The sequence below is a fragment of the Abramis brama genome (assembly GCF_963993115.1).
Source record: "Abramis brama genome assembly, chromosome: 14".
Lineage (NCBI taxonomy): Eukaryota > Metazoa > Chordata > Actinopteri > Cypriniformes > Leuciscidae > Abramis > Abramis brama.
Genome location: NC_139976.1, coordinates 21,688,263 through 21,710,157, shown reverse-complemented (window position 1 = coordinate 21,710,157; position 21,895 = coordinate 21,688,263). Strand labels below are relative to the sequence as shown.

The following is a 21,895-nucleotide window of genomic DNA, read 5'->3' as shown; positions in this document are numbered from 1 at the left end:
ATAATACCTAGAATATCAAAATCGTCTGCTGGCGGTACATCCTTTTCCTATTTAGCACCAAAACTTTGGAACAGTCTTCCTAACATTGTCCGGGAAGCAGACACACTCTGTCAGTTCAAAGCTAGACTAAAAACACATCTCTTTGACCTAGCATACACATAACATATTATAGACTTTTATAATTCAATGTTAGGCTGCATAGATTAGGTCAGCCGGAACCGGGAACACTTCCCATAAATCCTGATGTACTCGTTACATCATAAGAAGAATGGCATCTACTCTAATATTAGTCTCTCTGTTTATCCCGAGGTTTACCGCAGTCCGCCGGATCCAGGCTGTATCCAGATCTGATGAAGGACCTGCGCCTGGACGCGACGACAGCGCAGTCCTGAAATATCAACTAGGCTCTTCCCTGTGAAGGCCTCCCTCCCCTCCCTTTACCTATCTACAGATAAAGCATTGTCTGGATAATTCCGGTTCGCGTGGCTACATGGAAGCGATAAAAATTCTGTATTATTAATTTTAAGGCCAGACAAGTAGTATGTTGAGGGTTGATTTGTAGGGAAGGACTACACGCCTGCGCACATATATTCAAACGTGAATACCTATAGACTGAACTCGTAATACGCATGTGCACGCCATCGGCGTTCTCACCGGTTCGCGTTTTTGAAGTTTGCGCAGAAAGAACTTAAGAGTTTTCTGTTAAAACTGTGTCGTCTTAGCGGCCCCTTAGTTAATAACTAATGATCGTTGCGACAGAAGTGAATCAATCAAACTAATCCGCGGCGCAGATTCAGTCCCGGCCAGTCCATACTCAACGTTTGCCGGGTCAACTCAGTGAGTGCTCAGCTCGGCTCTTCTCGTGTCTGTCTTGGTTGAGCTTGGCATTGCTTCAGTTGTTTGAGTCACGAGCCAGTCATGCCATCTGTATACAAATTTGATCGGGGGAATGCACGTTTTAAATTGTTTCTGTACAAATGATTTACTGTCATACAGTAGGTCGCACATTACGTGCAGATTGATCACAGAATCATTAAGAACCTATCGTTAACACTGTCCTGCAATTTATCTGCAAAATCTCGTAAATCTATTTAAAAAAAAAAAAAAAAAAAAAAATGTGTAGGCTATACAAGCAATGTGTTTCATGCCAAGAGTTTAGTAATCCTTAATTGAAACACAGTTAAATAAATACAAGATGCCTACATTTATGCAAGCTTCGTCTTTTACCATAAACCGTCTCTTTTGTACTTAACTAAATAAACTTCAGACAATCAAAATTGTTCTAAACGCAAACTGTTATCTTTGCTCGGTCACTTAAACTTCAATGTGCATAATCCTGCAAGGATTTCATCTCGCCTCCTTTTTTCTCGCGTCTTTGATCTAAAGCACAAGAAGACGAGCGTCGGCCCGCTAAGCCCCACTCTCCTCCTCCCTTTGTTCAGCCACACACCGCAGGAGCTCAGTTTCTCCAGGTAAGTTTATCCACTGCTGCAGCAGTGATGTCTCCTCTGGTCCTGGAGGAGCTCAATTTCTCTGGCAAAATTTTCTCTAATATTGCAACAGTAATGTCTCCTCCGCTCTCACTAGAGCTCTGTTTCTCTGGCTAATCTTCTCCACTGCCGCAGCAGTGATGTCTCCTCTGCTCCCACTGGAGCTCTTTTACTCTGGCTAATGTCTCCACTGTCACAGCAGTGATGTCTCCTCTGCACCCACAGGAATTCTTTTACTCTGGCTAAATTCTCCACTGCCACAGCAGTAATGTCTCCTCCGCTCTCACTAGAGCTCTGTTTCTCTGGCTAATCTTCTCCACTGCCGCAGCAGTGATGTCTCCTCTGCTCCCACTGGAGCTCTTTTACTCTGGCTAATGTCTCCACTGTCACAGCAGTGATGTCTCCTCTGCACCCACAGGAATTCTTTTACTCTGGCTAAATTCTCCACTGCCACAGCAGTGATGTCTCCTCTGCTCCCACTAGAGCTCTGTTTCTCTGGCTAATCTCCTCCACTGCCACAGCAGTGATGTCTCCTCTGCACCCACTGGAGCTCTTTTACTCTGGCTAATCTTCTCCACTGCCACAGCAGTGATGTCTCCTCTGCTCCCACTGGAGCTCTTTTACTCTGGCTAATCTTCTCCACTGCCACAGCAGTGATGTCTCCTATGCTCCCACTGGAGCTCTTTTACTCTGGCTAATCTTCTCCACTGCCACAGCAGTGATGTCTCCTATGCTCCCATTGGAGCTCTTTTACTCTGGCTAATGTCTCCACTGTCACAGCAGTGATGTCTCCTATGCTCCCACTGGAGCTCTTTTACTCTGGCTAATCTTCTCCACTGCCGCAGCAGTGATGTCTCTTCTGTAGTACTTCTTTATTAAAGAGCACTCAATCTCCTCTTTCTCTTCTTTCCTGTCTCCTCTTTCTGTCCAGCGAGCATTGGTCTCACAGCGGACGGAGTGAGAACTTTCCCGGTAGAGCACTTACGTTTTCTCTTTCATCCAGCGAGCATTTGGTCTCACAGCGGATGCAGTGTGAGAAAATCTCCCAGGCAAGCACTCATTTTCCTCTTTTCCGCTTCCTCTTTCCGTCCAGCGAGCATTGGTCTCACAGCGGACGGAGTGAGAACTTTCCCAGTAGAGCACTTACGTTTTCTCTTTCATCCAGCGATGCAGTGTGAGAAAATCTCCTGGGCAAGCACTCATTTTCCTGTTTCCTTTCCGTCCAGCAAGCATTGGTCTCACAGCGGACGGAGTGAGAACTTTCCCAGTAGAGCACTTACGTTTTCTCTTTCATCCAGCGATGCAGTGTGAGAAAATCTCCTGGGCAAGCACTCATTTTCCTGTTTCCTTTCCGTCCAGCGAGCATTGGTCTCCCAGTGGACGGAGTGAGAACTTTCCCAGTAGAGCACTTACGTTTTCTCTTTCATCCAGCGAGCATTTGGTCTCACAGCGGATGCAGTGTGAGAAAATCTCCCGGGCAAGCACTCATTTTCCTGTTTCCTCTTTCCATCCAGCGAGCATTGGTCTCACAGCGGACGGAGTGAGAACTTTCCCAGTAGAGCACTTACGTTTTCTCCTTCATCCAACGAGCATTTGGTCTCACAGCGGATGCAGTGTGAGAAAATCTCCTGGCCAAGAACTCATTTTCCTCTTTTCCATTTCCTCTCTCTGTCCAGCGAGCATTTGGACTTAGCGGAAAAGCGCAAATCCTCCCGATCGGTCATTGTAAAACTACAACCGCTCCCCGTTCGCAGACCAACAGGGGCCGTCAGTCCAGGCAAGTGAGCCACCATTACGGGCCTCCCCGGTCAAGCATCCAGGCCCCTTATCGAGATGCCAGCCCGCCAAACTCGGCACTCATTTGGGGGGTCTTTAGTCCGGCGGCTGTCCTCTGCTCTTTAGCCTTTTGGGGGGAGTACTCTGGGTTCGGGCCGAACTCCGAGCTCGGAGCCCTCCCTCCGGACAGCACACCAAATACGCATTAAACCTTACCCCTTCAAATTATATGTAAGTGTGAACTCATGAAATTATGTTTTATTAACAAGGTTCGGGAGGAGCACGTTCAGATAATTAACACAAGTGGAGAGCACTCAGCAATCAATGGTAAGAGGTGTATATATACTCAGCAGTCTCACCTCATTCCATTGACAGTTTTGCAGCATCCCTCCACCACCCCTTCTCCACGCTTCTAGTCCTAAACACTTACATACGGGGGGAGTACTCTGGGTTCGGGCCGAACTCCGAGCTCGGAGCCCTCCCTCCGGACAGCACGCTAAATACGCATTAAACCTTACCCTTCAAATTATATGTAAGTGTGAACTCGTGAACTTTATTCTAGAGCTGCTATAAAGCCAAAACACTTTACTTTACATTTCCTATTATCAATGTAAAGCTGCTTTGGAACAATCTACATTGTTAAAAGCGCTATATAAATGAAGATGACTTGACTTGACTTGACTTGACTACGCATGTGCATACCATCAGCGTTCTCACGGGTTTGCGTTTCTGAAGTTTGCGCAGAAAGAACTTAAGAGTTTTCTGTTAAAACGGTGTTGCGTTAGCGGCCCCCAAGGTAATAACTAATGATCGTTGCGACGGAAGTGAGTGAATCAATCAAAACTAACTTTAGCTGGACAATAACTTTATTCTAGAGCTGCTATATAGCCAAAACAATCTGTTACTTTAATTTCCTATTATCAGTGTAAAGCCGCTTTGGAACAATCTACATTGTTAAAAGTGCTATATAAATGAAGTTGACTTGACGTGACAATATTTTTTTTTTTTTTTTAATAGAATGGAACATGTTATTCTGTGTAGTTGTCTGATGTATGTTATCGTGATCTCCATTTTAAACAAAACTAAAACAATTTTAAACCAAATAGATGATCAATTTAACCTGAATTAGGGGCCATTCACATATCGCGTCTAAAAACGCATGGAAAGCACGCTCCCGTGGCGTCTGTCGTTGCTATGCAACCATGAACTGCACTCTCTATGATGACGAGGAAGTATCAGCAAAGGATTAATTGATTTCTAGCCCTTGCATTAGCTTTACTACTAGATATATTTATGAAGATGAGAAATAAAAACCCGCCCTGTACAACTATGATCTGTTCGGCCAAGCTTTCGATGTGGTTATGGAAAGGTCAGTTGATTTGTCACATGACCTGTGGTGCGCTTATCGCATTCTGAAAAGTTGAGATGTTTTCATAGGCGAAGGCATAGGCCCCAAAGTCAGGAATCGATAAGCGGAATCTTATCGAATCCCGGGTTTTTGGAAATTTGTTACTGGTTCTAAAATGGAACCAGTTCTCGATACCCAACCCTACTGACCAGTGCCTGCTAAAGGTACAAGTAATCTAAAACCCTAGGCATTGAAATTCAGAGGCCCAGGGCCAGAGTCTGTCAGCGAGCGGGGAAACACAACACTCCCAGTAAGGAGCATAACCTTACTTAATACCCAGATACCTGGAGAAGTTGACAGAAAATAAAATATAACTATCATAGACATATCAAACATCTGTCCAGCTCAACTTCTGAATATTACTAGGGAGCCAAACACACAGTGCCGGTTCGGCCTGACGCCAGCCATCCGTATTTTATTCTCCTCTAATAACAATCTTCTTGTATCCCAGCTCCCTCCTTGGAGGGTGAGGGTGGAGACTTTATTTTCTTCTAAAAAAAACAGCATTATTATGCCCTAACACCCTCATTAGATTAGGAGAATTACTCAGGAGATTACATTATTTTATTATTTTATTTATTTATTTATTTTAAAAACAACCTCTTGTATCCCACCCTCCTCAGAGGGTGAGGGAGGAAATTGTATTTTCCTCTGAAACAAGATGTTTTGGGGGAGGGAGGATAATTTTATTCTCCTCTAAAAACAGAATTATTGTACCCCAACACCCTCCTCAGAGGGGAAGGAGATAAATGCACACTCCTTTGTCACACTCCTTGATGCCCGACAAATTGAGCCACAGATGCCTCTCCGTCATCACCATAGCAGCCATAGACCTTCCAAGGGATCGGGTTGCTGGCTTGGTAGCACAAAGGGCCTAAATCTGTGGCCATCCGCAATTCAGAGCCCGCCTCAGTGGACAAACCGTCCCCTTGATCTAGGTTTTTGAGCTGATCTGCCTGGTAAGCTTGCAATATTGCCATAGTATGCAAAGCTCCACCAGTCTGACCCGCCACTGCATTCACTCTGCTCACCAACCTCGATGTCATCTGACATGGCTTAGAGGGCAAAACAGAGACTTCATCGATGAGGATGTCCCCGGGGTGATGTAATTTGCAAAATTCCTCTCTAGTGTTGTCAAAGTACCAGTACTTCAGTACCAAGTCGGTACTGAAAATGTGACGATACCAGCATTTCTGGAGTACCGGGTATATTCGGTACCCTCTAATAGGCAGCTGCTTTAAGTCGCTTCCGTGTTTTTATCTAAGCGCAGGGCTCCAGACTAACTTTTTTACTTGGAGCACTGTCTGTAGCCAATATATATACCACGATATATATAGTGTCTGTGTATATTAAACTGCAAAAAGACTATTTTAATATTAACCCTGCATGTTCTGCTTGTCTCTGTGTGAATGAATGGCACAGATGCACGGTTTCATTTACCTCACACACACACTCACACACTGAAGCACGAGTGACGCTCGCGATGTTTTCAGCCTCTGCTGCCTCACGATATGATGAAATTCATCTCCAGAGCCACTCTGAGAGTCACTTCATGAGCATTTTACCATTTAATTTGAGAAAAAACTATCATCATATCATACACACACAGAAACTCAAAGGTCTTCACGGCAACCCATCATAATAAAAGTTCGGTTTAACTTGAAGAAATTTACAGAAATAATTATATTAGGCTACTGTACAGTAGATTTAGCTACGTCTCCATGGGATTTAAAAAAAAAAAAATTATAAGCAATATTTACATTTAAACAGCATGTAGCCTTTAATGCTTATATGTATTATTTACTTATGATTACAGTCATAAATAAAGTCATTGAATTGAATTTAATATTTTTGTTCAAATAGTTAAATAAAATAGAAAAATAGTTCCAACAGATTTTGCTGTGGTACCGAAATTGGTACAGAGAACCGTAAAATTTTAATGGTATCGGTACCAACTACTGGAATTTTGGTATCGTGACATCCCTATTCCTCTCCAACCGAGGCATCCTTCCATAACCCCACTAGTTCAGCCCCTCTTCATTTGAATAATTCGAAGCTGGATGGGCCACATGAGTGGAATATGGATGTTTCCATGAACCTGACACCAGTGTGTAGGTCTGTAAGACATGGAAGACTCACTGGAGCTGTACACTTTGCAGATATCGCTCGTCTAAGAAACTCTCTGCGATCTTGCATTTAAGGCTAGACAATTCCAAACTCAGTCTGGCTTTAGCACAAATTATAATCTCCACTAGCTCATCTTATTCAGCATTTTTCTGCATGGAGCAGGAAACAGATCTTTTATAAACATCCGTCTCTACTGACACCACATTTTATTTATATCGTCAAAATCATAAGCGAGCAACAAGTCCTCATTTACCACAGAAGGAGCCGCCAAGCAGGCTGCCGCTTCAGGAAGATAGACAGCAGAGCTGGCGGGAGAAGTGAAGGGAATTTCCTCACGCTCCTCAAACAGCTCTGTCTGAGATTCCAATTGCTGCAGCCTTCATGCTGCTTCAGCAAACACAGGGCTCAAGCCGCAAGTCTCAGCGGCTTGACACTCTTCACTCATGAAGAGTGCCAGCTGGGAGCGGAACTTTCTCTGTGAGAAATCATCGCAATGAATGCATCTATCCCCTTCGAGGGTTGAATGTGCATGCTCCATTCCTCGACAGATAAGATACAGCGAAAAGTGGACATGGAGGGACACAGCGTTTTAACTGTCTGCTTATCATAACTCTGCACTCTTATCTTCTCTTCCTTTGAAACACACTGCAATCCACATAGACAAGCGGCTTCCTGAAGACATTGAAACTGATGACGTGTGTTCAGGTGCCCTTTTTATACGTTGGGGCGCACCTTGCGACATCATCACTGTGTCGGCCATAAGTGGCTAGTTTGTACACATGCCTCAGACACTGGGTCCCACGGGATGCGACTGAGATTCCCTCAAAAGGGGACTACTGTTAGACCTACCATAAAAATCTAAATAAAGCAGTTTATTTAATTTGTATCTTTGTTCTATTGTATTTTTATTTGTACTATTGCTTGTATTTTGATTATTTGCTATTATTTTATTACTGACTGTTTACTTGTCTTTAATGTTTTAAATGTATTTTATTTAGTCTATTAGTTTTTGCTGTAGTATTGAAATTGGAATAGAGAATTGTGATATTTCACTGGTATCGCTACCAAATATTTTTAAAAAATTAAAAATTTCAGTACCAAAAATTGGTTTCAGTGCATCCCTATTAAAAGTATTAAAATTAATAAACTGTTATTAATAGGTTAATATAATCAAGTCTAAAAAAATATATTAAAGAACGCATAAAATCAAGATGTAAACTGAAATCATATAGCTTTTTCCTCCATTATATATTGTAGTATTGTATTAAATATTTAGTTCTTGAAACTTCTTAAATAAAATTAGTTGTGGTTAATTTAATACATAAGTACTACAGGTTACAGCGGGTCAGGCAAGGCAGAGAAAAGGTGGATCTGAGTGCAGCTTAAACACTTTTTATTAAAACAAAAACAAAGAAGGCAATCCAACACAGAGTGAGAATGTAACAGCTTTGTCAAACACAAAGATAATGCTAACAAAATGACTGATAAAACTGAGGGCTTAAATACAAAAGAAATTGAGAGACTAAAAAAGACATAGTAACCATATAAAAAAAATATAGAAACAAGGACAAAGGAAACAGGAACAGAATACAGGTAACACCAGGGAAAACTAAAAGTCCTAGGAAACAGAAACTGAAACGGGGTTTCTGTGGTTGCCTAAACCTGTCTTTTAATTCTATTTCCCGATTATTATGTCTACTCACCTTTCATTCTTAGGTACATCCTCATTCACAGTTAACTTGTTTTCTTTCTTCATCTCTTACAGGCATATTCTCAAGATGCATACTTGAGAGGGAATGAGCCATACACTGGAGAAGCCCAAAACCTTCCTGAACCTCCTTCAGTCTCTTACTCAAGCAGCAAACCCACCTCTGCCACCCAGAGCCATGGTCTTCCTGACAACTTGAACTCGGGGATCATTGTAGGATCTCAGAGTGCCCATCAACACCTGACTCACCAACGCGCCCGCTCCTCTACCTCAGTGGGTATAACAACGAGCCAACTGGACTTCCACTTTGCCAACCACAATGCAGCTATCGTCTCCGCCTCACTCCCCCACCCTAGGAAAGGCAGTCTTCCCCAAGCCCGCAGTGAGCTGTGCCACCAGGCTCTGTCGGATTGGTACTACAGCCAAGCGGATCGGCCGGGCCTTGGCATGTCCCATCATCGGTGCATCTCTCAAGACCGGGTGTGTGAGCTGGGACTGGCACTAGGAAGGTCTTACAGTGGGTGGCCACAAGGTGCCTCTCAGGACACCATCCTTCTCCAATACAGTGCAGCGATGGGTGCTAACCACTCACCTTGTACGAATTCCTATGGGCTGGGGAGGTGGGGTCAAACCTCCAGCCATTCCTTTTCAGAGAACCTGCTGGCTGCATATGCTTCCTATGAGCAGAGTTATGACCTTTCACTGGAAACTCTAGAAAAGGCATCTGTTCTGATCACTCCCCATTATGAAAGACCAGCATGGCCTCATCAAAGCAGTCAGCCAATCAGCAATGAGGAGCATCCAAGTCTGCCCAATCAGCACGTGATTGTTTCTGCAACAGTGCCATCCTCTGTTCAGGGCTTAAACCATGACCAGCAGCCAGCTGCTCAGATCAAAAGTTCACTTGCACAAACTGCAGATTATCAGACAGTGGGCTACTGCAGCTACAGCCCCTCCTTCTGCCAAAAGTCCAGCCATCTTATGCAACATTCTCACTCTTTCAGGGACCCTTCCTACACTGGACCTCAACATAACTGGACCCCCACCCCAAAAACCAGCCCATTGCAGAGTGCATCCTTTGTCACTCCCCCCACGGCAGAGCCCCAAGACTCAGCTAGAGCAGGCTCAGTGGTCAGTGAGTTTGCTGAGGAGCCCATTCAGATTCAGGAGGTGGTGCTTAGACAAAAGCCCCCCTCAGGCAGAAAGACACCTCATGGTGTGCGACATCCACACTATGCTTTACCTGCGAATTCATCCGAATCCCTTTCAGCCACAGTCGTTCCCTCACGGTCAGAATACTCTGTGCACCAGACTAATGGTGGCATACCACCCTCGCCTGTGGAGCAGGACTCTCTGACTGCCATCCCTTTCATAGGTCAGTGTGGATGGACTGAAATTATAATCGTTTTGATGATCTTTCAACAGAATGACTTTAGATAATGGAAAACAAATTAAAGGATTTATTTCAGTTCATTAAGTTATGTTCAGTTCAATAGGTTATGTATAGGCCCTACCAAATGTGCAGCCACAGATGCAGATTTTCACAGAATTTAAACACAAAATCCTACACATACCCCACCACATTCAAGTAGTGTAAATTAAAAATGTATAAATTAAAAATGTCTTCTTTTGCAGTTCCAGTGTTATGCAAAATACTACCCCTGAGCTCAAAATGAACCGAGAGCTGTTACTGTTTTTTTTTTTTTTTTTTTTTGCGGGCCCCAAACAACAAGAGCAACAAACAGCATTTATAAACTATAAATAGACGTTTATAATTTGCTGTAGCGTATCAGGAAAATAAAATGAAAAGAATATATGCGATCAAGACAAATACAATGCTAAGCAATTAACATGCTAACGTAACATAGCATGAGTCAAAACCTGTTCAGTTCAGAACTTGGACAAGACAAAATTGGACAACATTTGTAGAAGTAACAAAAAACTGTTTTACATATACTTCAAAATAGTGGATAAGCAAAATAATGTACAATGAAAATTCTGATATTGTTGGAATCCGCATAAACCAAGTAGTGGAACGACACCAAGAAAACTTTGGACAATATTTCTAAACTTTATAAGCCTTTTTTTGCTTTAAAATACCCTTATATCTTTGGAACGCTAGGTTAGCCTGGTAATACCAAACTCTGCTACTTCGCTTTGCTTCGTAGACAGAGTCTGGTATGGCATAATTGAAAAGTGTTTTCTTTCTCGCGGGGGGGCGCTTGTCTGAAGTTTAAAATCATTGGTTACCTGTAAGCCAATCACATAACGTTTGGTTATGGCGTGTGTTATGCGCATGCTCCGCCGCATCTAACTTCCACTGTAAACACATGTATGATGCGAAAAACAAAAACATCAAGCGAAATACTGGAGTGAACATGGCTGTGAACGACTTTTGCAGATTATGTGAAGTAAATCTACGCATCCACGGTACAATCAGTGTCTATGTCACGGCTCTCTGCCCGCCCTCTGTTCGTTGATTGGCCGGCTGTTTTCAGGCCGGAGGAAAACGGAAAGCTCTGATGCAGTCTCAGACTGAGTACAGAAGCGAAATGAAATTGAGCGGAAGTACGAAGTCTGACGTAGTCAGGCTAACGCTAGGTGGCGCTGAATTCAAACTTCTAAGGTACCTTCAGGACACACACTGTCAATGATCTATACTAAATTTTGTGCTAACGTGAAAAGTATTAATAATTACAACAAATTTCAAAATGGCAGACAGGAAATGTATCCAATCCTGAAAAAAAGTGGCATTCACAGGTTCGGTAAGACATTCTGAAAACCAACATACCAGTAAAAAAAAAAAAAAAGCCACAATAAAAAAAAAAATACAGTCCATTTTAAAATGGCAGCTACTGTAATGGGCAAAGTCTTATGCAAGACATTAAACGTTATCAGCATGAGGAGAGTAATCAGGTAAATTAAGAATTTTGTTTCTAGGACAAAGGGTTCAAATGCTATAATGATAAGAAAAGTGTCACCTTTATTAAAGTTTATACCTTTATAAAAGTATAATAAATAGAGCCACAAGCAGCTGCGATCGAGCTCAAGCACCGGCCACCACCGCTTAAGAAAAAAATGTGCACAGTGAGTAATATGCATTTAAAGAGGGTAAAAATAAAAGGACTATGTCAAAGTCATTTGATAATGCCACATTTACTGCAGCCAGCTGAGGCCACTGACCGCGAGACCACAAAAGTCACATCCATGGGATCATTTAAATTTAGATGAATTTCATGCCTATGACATAGGTCAATTTTGAATGAGTGTGAATGAGTCATTTGCAGCTCATAATTTTGGAAGTCAGATTTCATTGTAAACTAATTATATAAAACGACACTCGGTTACTAACGTAACCTCGGTTCTCTCTAGAGAGGGAACGAGTGTTGCGTAAGTTTAGCTTACGCTACGGGAAAACTCTGCAGCAACTGCTACAACCTATCATCGCGTCTGGGCATGACGCCAGCGCCAATGGGAAGCTTCCCCACGCTACGTCATGGCCCGCCAGAATGGGTGTGGCTACAAGCCTATAAATACCCACCGCTGATGTTGCATGATGATTTCAGTCGAGTGAACGAAACCATAATGCAGCACAAGCACGGCAGCGTACTCAACACTCGTTCCCTCTCTAGAGAGAACCGAGGTTACGTTAGTAACCGAGTGTCATTCTCTTACGAGAGTACTCTCGTGTTGCGTAAGTTTAGCTTACGCAAGGGGAACCCCATGTAAAACGCAGTGCGTGCGGAATTTCCAACACTAATCTCCCAAGGGCAGAGTGCCCGGGTCTCATATCAGTGGTATACACACAGAGCGGTAGGCGGGGAGGAACGTCTCGGTAGATGTGATAGGTGCGCGCGCATATATACACAGTTATGGCAGTACCAAAACCTATAACTGCATAGGCCCACAGGACGTTGCAGTACATCAACAGTCTAATCAAACTGAGTTGGGTAGACAGTGTTAATATGATAAATCAGACTGAGAACAGCCTGGCCTGTAAGGCAGGCACTTCTAGGTTTTAAAACCTTATAAATGTAGACAGCGAGGCCAAGCCTGCTGCCATACAAATATCATGAAGTGACACCCCACTTGTCCATGCCCACGACGAGGCCATACCTCTAGTCGAGTGGGCCCTAACCCCCAAGGGACAATCCAGGCCCTTGGAGGCATAGGCTGATGCGATAGCCCTGATTGCAGCGAGTAGCCCCGTTTCACCGTCTTTAACACCCATTCTGAAACCCCTGGTATCAATTCCCATGCTCTCGCGTGAATTGAAAGGGGTAGAAAGAAGTCTGGGTTCCGGTCACTCACGTTCGAGGACCCGGGGACCACACCATGAAGAAACGGATCGTTCATCATGTTCATTTGGAATGGGACAGACCGTGTTATGTGTGGTGGCTCTGTAGCTAGCATTCCGGTCGTATGAACGGGGAGATGCTGCATTACAGACACAGCAGTGTGGGCTCGCGGTGCCGAGAGTGTTTCACAAGGTGTGTGCGCTGAAAAGCAGACAAGTGACCTGCACTTGAAACACAGCCAGCTCGTACTGGTATGTGTGTGCGTAGCGTGGATACAGTCGCCATCGCGGGCAGGGGTGAGCACTGTACAGCGGGCACATTTCCTACACTTAAAACATGAACGGCGTGAGCCGGTTTGACTGATATGAACCCTGTGGTGGTGTGAGACACTGCATGGGTAGTGCTTGTGTGTAGGGGTGAGCACTGGGCAGTGGGCACTTCTCCTACACTTAGTGGTCGAGCGGCTTGAGCTCGCTTTATTATATTCGACCCTGGATGAGTGTGACACACAGAGAGGGTAGTGTTTGTGTACGTGGGTGGGCACTGAGCAGTGGGCACCTTTGCTACATTCAAAACACCTTCGGTCTGAGCCGGAATATGACCAGACATAATGCTCTTTTTGAGATTTATGTGGGTCGCCGTAAAAACGGCGTTTGTGTGCAGGCGAGCGAGTTTTGGAACCGGCTCTTTGACTGCTAAGTACACTCTTCGAGTCACCTCTGCTGAGGGAACTGCGAGTGCGGTTCGCGCTGATTTCGACGGTGGTCCGGCCACAGTGGGACTTGACCGTCGGCGCTTTCCTAGGGGGGCTAGGAAGACTTGGGACTGGGTCTGGGTCCCCGGGCAGGCGGCGGTCTGCGGCGGCTTGATGAGCGCAAGTGCTGGCGTGCATCCCAGGCCTGGTGCGGTTGCTGAGCGGGAGGCGGAGGTGGTGGGGGGGCCGTTCTTCGAGCGGGCGGCTGCTTCTTAGCATGGCCTGCTGCAGAACTAGAGCGCCGTGGCAGAAAATTTCTCATAGCCTGAGACGTTTTCTGCACCTCCGAATAACGCTCCGCAAAGCCTTTGACAGAGGGACCGAAGAGACCAGTCGGAGAGATAGGAGCGTCCAGGAAGGTGGCGCGGTCGGACTCTGACATGTCGGACAGGGTAAGCCACAAGTGACGCTCCGTGACGGTGAGAGAAGCCATGTTGCGGCCGATGGCCTGGGCGGCGGCTTTAGTAGCTCTGAGTACCAAGTCCGTTGCGCTCCTCAAATCCGTCACACACTCCTTGGTTGGTCCAGCCTCATCCAGAGAGCGGAGGAGGTTGGCCTGGTGGATCTGCAGAACAGCCATGGCGTGTAGTGCAGATGCAGCCTGGCCGGCGGCGGCGTAGGCGCGACCAATCAGGGCTGACGTGGTCCGGCAGGCTTTGGTGGGCAGAGTTGACTTGGCGCGCCATTCAGCAGGGGGCGGACACAAGTGCGCTGCCACTGCTTCCTCAACCGGAGGAACAGCGAGATATCCCTTGTCCTTCGCACTGTCGACCACAGCGAGCGTGGAAGAGACAGAGGATCTCAGCCTTGCCGAGTACGGGGCTCCCCAAGATTTGGAGAGCTCGTCGTGAAGCTGGGGGAGGAAGGGAGTGGGCCTAGAAACAGGTGCAGAGCGGCGTCCTGAGAGAAAACAGCCATCCAACCTGTTGGGCGCAGGCTCCTGGGGCGTGGTCCAGTCAAGGCCGAGGTCTGTGCTGGCCCCATATGAGGAGGCGTCTTGCTAGTGCAAGAAGGCCCCGGGACCTGAGGCCGCCCTGGCGATTTATGTACGACACCACCGAGGTATTGTCTGTTCTGACCAGAACGTGGTGGTTCTTTACCACAGGAAGAAAGAACCAAAGGGCGTTCTCGACCGCTTTTATCTCTAGACAGTTTATGTGTAGATGCTTTTCTGCATCTGACCACAGGCCCATGGAAGGTCTCCCTTCGTACAGGGCGTCCCAACCCGTGTTGGAGGCGTCTGTTGAGATGACTTTGATTTGAGAGGCCAAGATTTGGAGAGCTCGTCGTGAAGCTCGGGGAGGAAGGGAGCGGGCCTAGAAACAGGTGCAGAGCGGCGTCCTGAGAGAAAACAGCCATCCAACCTGTTGGGCGCAGGCTCCTGGGGCGTGGTCCAGTCAAGGCCGAGGTCCTCGACGGCCTTCGAGAGAAGGCGGAGAAGCTCAGCGTCGACCGAGGCCCTCACGCTGGACTCCTGTGTCGACAGGGTGGGGTCAGGGATAGAGCCCGACCATTCCTCGCTCCCGGACGCCAGGAGAGAGCAGCTGTCCTCCTCCATAGCATCCCGCTCTGTCGTCTCGACCGCAGCGGGGCGCTGGCCGTCGAGGAAAGAGACGGGGGACTCTGAGAAGGAGGCTCGCGGGGACGGTGCCAGCGAGTTCTCCTTCACCGAAGGTTCTGGTGGCCTTTGAGAGCGGCGCTTTTTACGGCGCGGCCCAACAGAAGGCATGGGAGAAGCGGACTTGACGCGGAACAAAGCCTGTCGAGCCCGCAGGGTCGAGAGAGGCAGAGACTCGCAGTCCTGGCAGCCGCCATCAGCGAGCGTGTGGTCCGCATGGTCCTTTACCAGGCAGGAAGCGCAAAGCAAATGGTGGTCCCCGTCGCTGAGAATGGCTCTGCAAGAGCCGCAGGACATCGTTGGCATTTAAAAATGCCTTTTAGCAAAACGCGTGTGTGTCGCAGCGGCGAACACACGGAGCAGTGGAAAAGGATATGGGCGCCGGATAGCGCAGCAGGTACGGCGAGCGAAGGCGGCAATCCGGCCGGCGTCCTCGAACGTGAGCTCATCCCGCTGAAGGCTGTTCGACGGCGCAGCTTCTTTCCGGAGGTTCAGCGATGAAGGAGACGAAATCATCATGCAACATCAGCGGTGGGTATTTATAGGCTTGTAGCCACACCCATTCTGGCGGGCCATGACGTAGCGCGGGGAAGCTTCCCATTGGCGCTGGCGTCATGCCCAGATGCGCTGATAGGTTGCAGCAGTTGCTGCAGAGCAGCCAATAGGAAATGCGTTTTACATTTTGGAAAATTAAGGATAATTTTCTGGCTTCAGTATTCTCGAGAAAAGGAGTTTTCCCGTAGCATAAGCTAAACTTACGCAACACGAGAGTATTCTCGTAAGAGAACCATGTTGTCCGTGCACTACAAATGAACTGGTACCTTTATTTTGTGTGATTTATTTTTATTTTATTTTATTTTTTTCAAATGAAAAGGCCTAAGAGATTTATTTTTATGTAATGCAGGCAAAGCACACAGCTATGATTGGTTAAACGCTAAAATAGAGTGTAAAATAGACACACAAACACTCCACCATTCTATAAAAAGCATGTTTTACCTTAAAGGTGATGATACACGGGGCAACTTTTTGAGCAATGTTGCTGGGCAATGTTGCCATCAACGGGCAACCAGGTGAGACAAAGGCCCATGACTGATCTAAATTATCCTGATAGAAATTTGTTGCCCATTCTCAATGGGAAAGTACCTAAGCAACATCGCTCGGCGACATTACCCAGCAACAAGCCTTGAAAAACATTGTTAAAAAACAACAACTTGCAACCACACTTATTACATACTGCCCTAGTAACTTTTTTTACCTGATAAAAATAATTAATCAAAACCATAGTTCTAACAATTAAAAAGAAAAAAACTTCACCTAGGGATTGAAACCAATTGCTTAGAATGGAAACGAGAACACTACACACATTTTTTTTAATATTGATTCCATTTCAGAACAAAAAGGGCAGCCCACCCGTACACTCTGATTAAGATGCACCACATGTCTGTTCGTAGCTATTGCTCCATGTACAATCGTCCATTGGAGGTCACCTGTCCACTTATCAGTCAAACATTTGTACAGAGCATGCCAACAGCCTTTAGGGAAGAAATAAAAACTTACTTTCACACAGCTCAAGTGGATAGCTTTCCTCCTTTTCCTTCCTAAAAAAAAAAAACTCCAGTTCTGGGTTAAGTCAACGATCATCCTGTTCCCAATTCTCCACAGCAGCACTGACAATGTTTGGGGGAAAGACAAAATCATGCCCCTTCTTCCATTCACAAAGAAATGTGGGTTCCCTTTCGAAAGGGAACTCGCACTGCGTCAATGACGCTATGGGGAATGGCCTCCATGTGAACCGGTGTCTGAAAAGCTATCCAATCACGGCAATCGATTTTGACCGGCGACAGCCTATGACGTCACTACTAGTGCGACCCGGAAGTATAAAAGGGGCGCCTAGAGAACATGTCATCCTCTTTTCGTCTTCAAAAGAGGGACTGTTTTGTCTGATTTGCAATCACCTGAAAAAGGTAAGAACAATTATGGCAAGTGATAAGCATTTCAAGAAGTGTGTGGATCTATGTCTCAGGTTTCTGACACCAGATGACACACACAGCTTGTGCGTTTACTGTTTGGGCGAAGAGCACACACGATCAGCTCTTGAGAGACCTGACTGTGCAGAATGTGAATGTTTTCCTCTAAGGAAACTCCGCTCTCGTCTGGCCCTCTTCTCGAGGGAAGAGGGACAGGCATCTGGGCCCAGTGGTTCAGGTCCCGCTCGTGCTGAGACACCGTGGAGACTTCGGATCATGGGGTTCCCAGATGGAGCTCGCTGATGAGTTTGAGAGAGGTGTTTCTCTCTCACGCTTGTCAGAAGCTCATGAGGGTGAACTGATGGACGAGGATGTTATCTCTTACATCCTCTGATCCAGCAGCAAGTGTTCTGCTGTCACCTAGCCCAAGAGAGCAGGAGATGGCTGATGAGGGTGAAGAAGAGGTACAACCTGAACCCTCACAGCCTCCCTGCCCTGCGTATGATGAGTTGTATGATGCTCCGCGTATGATGAGTGTTGGGTGTTGTGGAGCGCGCTTCAGCGAGGCTTCAGTTGCCATGAGAGCGCATGAAGGAAGGAGCCATTTGCGGCAGGCTGGACGACCGGTTTCTTTCTGGCCATAACTCCCCAGCTCACGTGAGCCTTCCATTCCTTCCTGATCTGCATACTGAGATCAAGAAGGCATGGAAGAACCCATATTCTGCTTGCATCCATCGTCAGCAGCGAGCAAACTACGCTGATGTCGAGGGGATGCGTGAACATGGGTATGTGTCTATGCCCCCAATCGACGAGACGTTCGTGAACTATCTCGCTGCTGGAGAGGCATCGGCACTTAAAGCTCTGGCCCTGCCTTCTTCTCGTTTGAATATTTGGATTTGGATCAGGGTCTCCCCTGACGCAGTGGACGAGCTGCGCCGCACCACAGATCTGGCTCTTCGGGCGACCAGACAAACCGCTGCCTCATTTGGAAGGTCGATGGCAGCAAAGGTGGCCACGGAGACACATCTGTGGCTGAACCTGGAAAAGAGTTTTCTTCTCCATGCCCCGGTTTCGCCATCTGAACTTTTCGGCGCCTCCGTTGATACAGTGGTGGAAAGGTTCAGAGAGGCGAAGGCGCGCTCGGCTGCATTTAAATCATGCATTCCGCTGTGGTCCGAATCCACGCCTAAACAGCCAGGGGGGCCTGGCCCATCCCAGTTCGAGGATCGGAGACAGGGCCAGAAGTTCTGTGTTGCCTCTTGTGCTCCTCCTCCTCCTACAATAAAATTAATACAGAATTTGTATCGCTTCCACGTAGCCACGCGAACCGTAATTATCCCGACAACGCTTTATCTGTAGATAGGTAAAGGGAGGGGAGGGAGGCCTTCACAGGCTCTTCCCTGTGAAGGCCTCCCTCCCCTCCCTTTACCTATCTAGTTGACATTTGATGCCATTTGACCTAGTTGACATTTGATGCCATTCTTCTTATGATGTAACGAGTACATCAGGATTTATGGGAAGTGTTCCCGGTTCCGGCTGACCTAATCTATGCAGCCTAACATTGAATTATAAAAGTCTTTAATGTGTTGTGTGTATCCTAGTTCAAAGAGATGTGTTTTCAGTCTAGCTTTGAACTGACGCCTGCTTCCCGGACAGTGTTAGGAAGACTGTTCCAAAGTTTTGGTGCTAAATAGGAAAAGGATCTGCCGCCAGCAGTTGATTTTGAAATTCTAGGTATTATCAACTGGCTGGAATTTTGAGATCGCAATAGTTAGTTAGTTAGTTAGTTAGTAGTACTTATTGTTCAGCCTTAGCTGAAAATTGGTCTTTGGTCTCGCCATACAATCACAAAACAATTAACAATACACAATATACATCAAGATTAAAATATTCATATATATATATATATATATATATATATATATATATATATATATATATATGTATATATATATATATACATACATATATATACATATATATATATATACATATATATATATACATATATATACATATATATATATATATATATATATCACAATATCTCCTTTCTCTTATTCAAAAGACTTATTGCATTTGGTACAAATGTTTGTTTATATATTGCTTTGGTCGCTTTTGGTGTTCTATAGCGACGACGTGATGGCAATAATCCAAAAACAAAATAGACGTGAAGGACTATAATGCGTTAAGAGCTCGCTCAAGTACTGCGGAGCTAAACCATTTAGTGCTTTGTAAGTAATCAGCAATATTTTAACATTTATACAATGTTTGATAGGGAGCCAGTGCAGTGTTGACAGAACTGGGCTAATATGGTCATACTTTCTGGTTCTAGTAAGAACTCGAGCTGCTGCGTTTTGGACCAACTGTAATTTGTTTATTAAGGTGAGTCACGGCAGGCAAAAACATTGTTTGTTTTTTTTTACTGGTCCATTTTGAGATTTTTGGATATTTGTCTTCAATAACATGTCTTCTTTCAGACTTGTGGTGAAAAAAAGTCCAAAATACACATTTAGGTCTTTATTTTATTACACTTTGTTTGCGTCTGTAGATTTCTCATAAATTCAACAAAAGTTGGCGTTCTTAATCAACATGCTGCTCCGCGATCGCTGCCGGCACCCTGTCATCACATGCACTATTAGGAAGCTCTATCTCTCCTGTACAATCCTGTCGGATCCAAATATGGTCATTTCCTTTTTATCAGCAACCAATCGTGAAAGTAAAAGGGCTGAATGCGCAATTTCATTGGCTGATTATAAATCTTTAAAGCCCGTTTTCTCAAATTGACTTTTCTCTCATACTCCAAGTCCGAAATCTCCACTTCAGTAGCACCTATATACACCAAACTTTCCAGTCTTATACCTAGTTATATTATGAAGACATTTACAGAGGGATTTGTAAATATATTATTCCTAGCCTGATTTATATAACATTTTATTCCAAAAAACATGGCGAAAATCATTTTTTAAGGCTATTTTCTGATTTACAGGATAACAAAAGTAGATATCCATAAATCCCTCTGTATTTTTTTCCCATCTAATATGTGAACACAATGAAAAAAATTGTTTTAACCTGGCTTTATCCAATACTCAGATTTAGTTTTTTAAAATATATGCAAATTAGTGCATATTTAATTAGATATTGCCTAATTTGCATATTTAAACATTAAATTACAGAAAACTTGTAATACATTTTTTTTTCTCATCTTAATGTAGGTAATCAACTGGGAAAGTTTCATGGTGATATCTGCTAGTTAAAAATTTTACCCTATTCACCTGTAGTGTCTCGCCTTAAGTGTGCAGGGCAACCACCCATAATAGCATTACAATATTCTAGCCTTGATGTCATGAACACATGGACTAATTGTTCCGCATTTGTCAATGAGAGCATATGACGTAATTTAGATATATTTTTAAGATGGAAAAATACGGTTTTACAGATACCAGACATGTGAGTTTCAAATGAAAGATTGGCATAAAAGAGCACACCCAGGTTCCTAACCGACGACGAAGACTTGACAGAGCAGCCATCAAGTGTTAGACAGTATTCTAGATTATTACGTGAGGAAGTTTTTTTGTCCAATAATTAGAATCTCTGTTTTTTCAGAATTAAGTAGTAGGAAATTACTAGTCATCCAATTTTTTATATCAGCTATGCATTGTTAATTTTGTGAATTAAGTTTCGTCAGGGCGTGAAGAAATATAGAGCTGAGTATCATCAGCACTGAAACAGTGAAAACTAATTCCATGCTTCCTAATGATATCTCCCAAGGGTAGCATGTACAGAGTGAAAAGCAATGGTCCTAGTACTGAGCCTTGTGGTACGCCATACTGAACTTGTGATCGATGAGACATTTCTTCATTTACTGCTACAAACTGATAACGGTCAGATAAGTGTGATTTAAACCATGTTAATTCGATTCCACTAATGCCAACATAATTTGAGTCTATTTAAAAGAATGTTGTGGTCAATAGTATCAAATGCAGCACTAAGATCGAGTAACACTAATAGAGAGATACAACCACGATCGGATGATAAGAGCAAATCATTTATAACTCTAATGAGAGCAGTCTCAGTACTATGGTACGGTCTAAATCCTGTCTTTCTGGGAAGAGAGAGTTGGAAGCAGCTGTATATTGTAACTAGAAATTCCCAGCCAGTCTTTAGGTTGGTTATCTAGCCCCCTTGAATTAATTTTTCAAGTAATAAGGTGAAAATGTCGTTGGCCTCATTGCTAAGGCCTCCATTTCCCTTGGGCTTAGTGTTTTTTTGGCTATCCACAGCTTTAGTTTATTTGCCCTACACCACTGGGGCTCACTTTAGTACTCCCTCCCATTGGGACAGGTTTGAGTACACTCCCTTAGAGCCTAAGCATGCCATTGGCTGACGCTTTTGATAATTGAAGTTGTAGGCCTTTCTATAGGCCTCCTCGAAAGTCAGATAGCGTAAGATTGTACTCCCCTTGTTTAAAGGGTCAATAGCGCTCTAGCTAAGTCCATTGGCAATGTAAAGTTGGAAAAACCAGGCCCACAGTATTTCTGTGAGTACACCTATGATATCTGAAGCTAGTTCTGCTTACAAGTATCGCTATCAAATAGCAGGTGCAGCTCGTTGAAGGTGGCTCCATTATGTTGTGGATTTTAGCAATAATTAAGATCATCACGTTGTAGGCTCCCTTTGAGCCTCCCTGATTCTAGCCTAGAGCCTGGTCATATATATAATTATTTTCCTAGCTTAAGTCTGGTTAGA

The 21,895-nt window shown here is 44.7% G+C and overlaps 1 protein-coding gene across 2 annotated transcripts in view; it reads left to right on the top strand.

Moving 5' to 3' along the window:
- arhgap23b (Rho GTPase activating protein 23b) overlaps window positions 1-21,895 on the top strand; it is a 353,808-nt gene that overhangs the window by 211,384 nt on the left and 120,529 nt on the right. For both annotated transcript variants that reach the window (XM_084134390.1, XM_084134391.1), the window contains exon 7: window positions 8,567-9,884. In XM_084134390.1, the coding sequence (XP_083990516.1) occupies window positions 8,567-9,884 (1,318 nt within the window). The remainder of the gene's footprint in view (window positions 1-8,566; window positions 9,885-21,895) is intronic.